Raw genomic sequence first — 6651 nt, forward strand, 5'->3', positions numbered from 1 at the left:
GAGACAGTTTCCAAGTCCGCAGAACTTGTACCCCAGGTCAAAACTACACAGTGAACAGAATTCACACCTCCCAGGGCTTTACTTCAATTATGCCAGACACACATCTGAAAAATATAAATAAGGAACAGTTTAGCCTAGAAACTGTGTGACCGCACCAGGTTACATGTTCCATGTGGAGGTTGTAAGATGCTTTTGCTGAAGCCATCGGAGATTTTATTAAAAAAAACCCAACAACTCTGAAATTGGCTAGCATCTGCTGGCGTGGAATCCAAAACACTGTGGTATTTCAGGAGAATGATATACAGATCCTAAAGGAAGGATGTTACTAGTAAGTGCTCTTCCCTGTTTAACTCCCCACAAGGCGTCAACACACAACCCACTGGAGGAAGGATTTTAAGCCTGTGCTGTACAGCTCTTCTCCCAGAAGAAATGTTCAAAACATTTCTTACATAGGAAAGAATATCACAAATGCCGCCTTTAACATTTCTGGTTTTTTTTCTGGTGTGGGACCAGTAACAGAAAGACAGTATGAAGGTGCTAAACCCTGAAGCCTACCTCTCAGAAATAAGGAACATAAGCAGCTCTACAGAACACAGGCAGTCGTATCTTTTTTGAAAGCCAATTTCTGTAAGATAATGCATCTTCCAAGATGAAATTAAGGTGAACATAAACTCCAAAACTTGTTTTTAGAACATTTTAAAATCCTCTTTAAAAAGTCTTCCTGAAGAACTGAAGATTTTTTCTGCTGCTGAGTCTAATAAAAAGACAAGCCAACACCGTGGCTCTGTTAAGGAAACCACTGCACGAAGTGGTGTCAGCAGTATTTTGACTGCCTCTGGGATTTTGTTTACAGTAATTAACTCTATTAATTGCAACATGTTGCAGTGGTTTTGCAGATGAAATTTTTTTCCTCCTCAAACTGGTCTGTGCTTTTACACATACAAAATGCTTGTGGTTTGGGTCCTACAAGAGAATGCACACTCGTAATTTCTGTGATAAGAAAAAATATTTCAGCTTAGAATTGTGGAACATTTTGAGTTGCCCTTGGTGAAGCCGTGCTGGCTGTCTCGAATCACCTCCCTGTCCTCCACGCACCTTAGCATGGCTTCTAGGAGGATCCATTCCATGATCTTCCCAGGCACAGAGGTGAGGCTGACAGGTCGGTAGTTCCCCGGGTCCTCCTCTCTACCCTTTTAAAAAATGGTTGCAGTGTGTCCCTTTTTCTAGTCCCCAGGGACTGCACCCAACTGCCATGACTTTTTGAATGTCATGGAGAGTGACTTGGAAACTGCATCAGCCGATTCCCTGGGGCTCTGGGATAGATCTCATCAGGTCCCATAGACTTCTGTATGTTCAGGTTCCTCAGCAGGTCACAAACCTGATCTTCAATTACAGCGCGAGAGGCTTTGCTCCCTCAGTCCCCATCCTGCGGTCCCTCTGCTCCAGAGGTGTGGGCAGAGAGGCTGCCAGTGGAGACTGAGGCAGAAATGCTGAGTTCCTCTGCCTTCTCCTCGTGTGCCGCTACCAGTCTGCTCGCCTTGCTCACCGAGGGGGTACGCTTTCTTTGACCTGCATTTGCAGAAACCCTTTACCTGAGTGAGGACTGATACAATCTTAGATGCAGCCGTCACAGAGGCCTGACCGCAGCAGAAGGAATAGGCCGAAGTTATTTCAGAGACCACAGAAATACCACGTTAACAACTGTATCATAAGAAACTGTTGCAGTCTTATGGTCAAGTAACAAAATCCGTACATTTTTAATTTTTTTTTTTTTTCCCTAGGAAGGGCTGTTTCTATGGTTCAACGTTTAGTTCTACAACAGGTATCAGGAAGAAATTCTTCCCAGAGAGGGTGGTGAGGCACTGGAACAGGTTGCCCAGAGAAGCTGTGGATGGCCCATCCCTGGAAGTGTTCAAGGCCAGGCTGGATGAGGCTTTGAGCAACCTGGTCTAGTGGAAGGTGTCCCTGCCCATGGCAGGTGGGTTGGAACTAGATGGGCTTTAAGGTCCCTTCCAAACCAAACAGTTCTGTGATTCTGTGACAGATGACATTAATCGTGAAAAAGGAGTTATGTTTCTCTTCCATTTGCATGATGGGAATAAAATAAAAAATATACATGTGTTACCTTGCAGAGTGTTGTGCAGACAAGACTTTTTCTGCTTTCTTGGAAACCACAGCCAGTATGGATCACTGGAATGCCAACCCAGGTCCAACCTGCTTGCGCGAATGCCACAAAGAACCATGAGGGGCACCAACTCTTACAGTGACCCCTCGGGGTGTGTTCAGGGCAGGCACTACAAGTTTTTCTGTACAGCACTCCACCAGGCAGAACAAGATCCTACACAGTGTGAAGGCGGCGCGAAGTACTGCAAGTAAGTCGTATCCTGGCCCCACCGCTGAAGTCCAAATGGCCATTTCCACTGGACGCCACATAACATAAAAGCGCACGCAGCACTCACTAAATTAAATGATGTTATCACTGTGGTCTTCAACCCTGCCAACATGTACGACCACCTGGAAACTTAGATGTGTGAGTTACTTTAAACATGTCACAAGAATGTCACTTTTACAGGACTTTGTTCTGAAGGAAACCTGTTTTCCTTTTACCTGTTGATTTATGGTTTAATTTTACTTGGGCCACTGCTGTGGATAGGTCACTTTACTTTGCCCGAGTAAAGTTTTTTGCATTTCTGTTCAGAGCGTCCACCTCTTTCCTACTTCGGCACCTGCACAATTATACCATTCAAGTACACATCTCGCCACATTATCCTGTTGCTTACCAATTTTAATCATCAAGGAACGACACCATGTGATCTAATTGTTTCTCCCAAGCAACCTTTCACTGCTGGTATCTACTCCATGGCCCGATCACAAGGGCCAGATGCTCAAGGTATGTGAAAGGCTGTATCCTGTCACAACCCTACTCAACTCTGACACAAATCTGAGCCTCCATCAGTTTTGGTTATTTACACAATACAAATATAAAGAGAGAGAGCACGTGCGTGCATGAAGATAAACTTCCTTTGTACCTTTAATACTACCCAGTTACCTTCCCACCTCCCAAATTTACAGATTGGCCCAAAATACAATGTCCACAAAAAGTGACTGTTTATTGGACTAAACTAAATGAGGTAACTGCTTAGACACTGTATTTGTATTAACAAGGCGGTTGCAGAGGTTCATAAAACGACACATGGATTTTTTTTTCCCCACCTGTAATTATGTCTAAGCACAGGAAATAAATGACAAAAAGGGCATTTGATGCTTTCCAAGTCACACAGCTTTGACAGACTATAAAAAGTTGTTGCATAACGAATAATTTAAATATAATCTCAACTTTTTGCCTTGCTGAATTTATTTTGTGCTTCTGAGTTCTCTTGAAGCTATAAAGAATTATAAACTGTTAGAGTTTGAGAAGTGTAAAGTCGATAGGGTTCATAACACAAAAATGTAGAGACCGTGGTTACAAAATGCCATCCTTTAAAAGGTACAGCCACATCAACCTCCTGGGACTCAGAGCATGATTGGCAGCTGTAGAGTTGGAATAACACTATGAAAAAAACCCCACGAAGCGACACCAAACAGGTCAGATCAGTATTTCTCTTCTTCCTATCGATCCATCCCTCCTTACAGTACCATCATTGTCTGTGCAGTGGATATCCCAGATGTTACATTTCTTTCTCGGTGTGGTTTGGTGGTTTTTTTTGGTCTTCAATGTTTACCAGAATTGTCACTATCCAAATATTTCGGTTCATGTATTCAATTTAACCCAACAATGCCGATTAAACTGCATTGACAGTGCTTGGGTTTTGTTTGTGAAGTTGCCCTGAATGGAATTCCAGACACCACTGAAGACAATACACACTACATATGTATATTTACAAAACATTCCACCAGTTCCAGGGCACAGATGGCTTATGCATGAATCCCAAAAAGCAACCACATCACTAAAATTTCAGATAACAACCTGACTGCACACCAGATCTACCTACTGATTGTTTCCATCTATATCCTTGGAGGAAGGTGGCATCTTTCAAGGCCAGGCTGGATGAGGCTTTGGGCAACCTGGTCTAGTGGAAGGTGTCCCTGCCCATGGCAGGGGGGTTGGAACTGGATGGTCTTTAAGGTCCCTTCCAACACAAACCATTCTGTGATTCTGCGATCTTCAACCTAATGCATCAACATCCATGCACATACAAATGCTTTTATGTATATTCCACAAGAGACGTCTGACCCACAGTACGAGATAAACAGTACAACATATTGGACAGTCTTTGTTAAATCCTACTTACGCCTTCTTGAATAAATGCATTATGCTAATATACAACGCGATTTAAAAAAAAAAAAAAACACATGAACAATAATTGCTCAAACAGCAAGTATTATCAATTTTATCAGACGTACTCTCCAGAGTTCTTTACTGATCAGTCAAACCAATACAAACTAAACCAAAGCCAAATTAAATTCAGTCCTTCACTTTAAATGAGAAAAGACAAGAGCAAAATGACTTTCTGGCGGTACCACAAACCATGGACCATCGCAAAGTTAGTGCAAGAACTGGCACAGATTAGAATTGATCCAATTGAGACCAACCAGCAATCTGCAAGTACACAAGTTATTCAGGAGAAATTCTAGAAGAGCTACTGAAGAGCAGTTTCAATTCAGTTGCTTACAAGGAGCAATCTGGCAGAAGAGGGTCCACATCCCAGACTGCTAAACATAGCACTGAAGTATGCACATATGTCACAAAATCTTAGTTTTGCTGGCTGAAGTAGCTAAATGTTTACCAGTTATTGTAAGGAAAGGTGACAAAGCAGGCCTACTCTCTCACTTATAGGATCGCAGAAGAAACCAGTGGGAAGCTTCATGAACAGCTCTGCCGTGGCAGCAGGGTTGTGCTTTGAAGCTGAGCTCTAACGTGGAGATCTGCCGCAAAGCCTTTGCCTCATTTGCATATGCAAAACACCCAAAGAAAGATTTCCAATCTTCCAACCATACCAAAGAAGTTTTTATTTTCATCCGCTCTCCCCTTCCTCACAGTTCCCCCTCAGAACACGTTACTGGTCTCCCACAGAAGCAAACCTACTTCTTTACCAAAGAAGCAAGGAACAAACCAAAATGTGCACAGCAGTTAATAAAATATCCAAATAAAAACTGAAGGAAATGCTGCAGAAAGAATTTGTCTGGTTCTACATCAAAAGCCAACCCAAGCTGTCTGGGCTGCACAGTTTTACCCTGTATTGAGAGGCACCAAAGCTTTGAGAGAGTGATGCGTGTCCTAACTGAAGACGCACGACACCGATCTCGCTCCCTATAGGACAATCAGAGGTTCATTCACTGAATGAGATCCCAGTTCTGGTAAAAAGTGGTGACACCAGCTGCTGAAGTAGAAAACTAGGAGTCTTGTCAGACCTTCAGTAAAGTCAGCAGTGGGGGTCAGGGGGAAGACTTGGAAATACCACAGATTTCTCCCACGTGAGAGCATTTTTTCGGTTACAGTAAACAGAAGAAGCCAGCTTACAGCAGGGCCAGCGTAAGTCAGCTTTGGCACTTGTGTTACTGAAAACAACCTGGCGACTGTTCCCAACTCCGCAGGCAACCAGCTGTGAAGGTTTATTTGCAACAGCGACTGCCTGAGCAGCCAGGCATGCCTTATCCCCAGGAAAGCTTGCTTATGGTCTGTAAAGCTACCGAAGTCCATCTGTTCTTAAACAGAGACATGAGGTAATAGTTATTTCAAGAAGCAGAATTAACAGGATGCCAAGGGTAACACATGAAAAATGATGGGGTAAAATTTTAAAATACATGAGCAACCAGCAGATTTAAAATCTACGTTGTCTTCTTCCATTTGAAGCCCTGTTCAATGAAGGACAGTTTAATAGCATGAAGTACAAGTTTCCTTGAACTAGCCTCACAAATATAAAACATCCGGAACAATCAAACCCTGAACGTTCCTTAATTAAATGAACAAGTCTCTCAGGGATAACATGGGCAGAGACCGTACTTTTTGTAGACCAAACCTGAGCGGAGACTGGATTTTGTTTCTTTTCTGTAAATAGACAAAACAAGCATTTTGAGATACGGCTGAAGTGGTGCCAAAATGGCAATGACCCAGGTCACACAATCTGAAGCTTGTATATATAATTTGCATTAACTTAAAAAAATAAAGTAGTTCAAAATAGCTCCAGAGAACATTCAAGGTTAGCAAAATGTCCTGTACAAAAGTAGGCCACGTCTGTTGGTTTAAAAGTTCATCGTCTCTTCTGAGCTGATACAACAAATCGTTTCTTCACTTGAGGCTCTCCTGCTAGGGTACCAGTGGGGGACTTCAGCACCCCATGATGGGGTTTCTGTTCAGGATTGAAAGCCACACGGGAGGGTCCTTCTGGGCTCACTAATATACTTTTGTCAGTCTTTTTAAATTCTGTTGAAAAATAAGCAAAGAAGTTAAAACAAATGTAAATCCTGGACTAATTTGGCCTGTTGATACACTGTGGAGTTGTCCAAACCTGGAACTCTGCCTTAGGTGCTCAAGTCCACCACTAACCTCTGCTATGGGGACAGGCTGAGAGACTTGGGCTTGTTCAGCCTGGAGAAGAGAAGGCTCCGGGGAGACCTTATAGCACCTTCCAGTACCTGAAGGGGCTACAA

The 6651-nt window shown here is 43.0% G+C and overlaps 1 protein-coding gene across 1 annotated transcript in view; it reads right to left on the reverse strand.

Moving 5' to 3' along the window:
• Positions 1-6251: 6251 nt before the first annotated feature.
• LOC104512086 (ribosomal RNA processing protein 1 homolog B-like) overlaps positions 6252-6651 on the reverse strand; it is a 17161-nt gene continuing 16761 nt past the window's right edge. Inside the window, exon 15 of the mRNA XM_010154935.1 lies at positions 6252-6424. Within this exon, the coding sequence (XP_010153237.1) occupies positions 6252-6424 (173 nt within the window). The remainder of the gene's footprint in view (positions 6425-6651) is intronic.

Source organism: Eurypyga helias, unplaced genomic scaffold (genome assembly GCF_000690775.1).
Source record: "Eurypyga helias isolate BGI_N326 unplaced genomic scaffold, ASM69077v1 scaffold15257, whole genome shotgun sequence".
NCBI lineage: Eukaryota > Metazoa > Chordata > Aves > Eurypygiformes > Eurypygidae > Eurypyga > Eurypyga helias.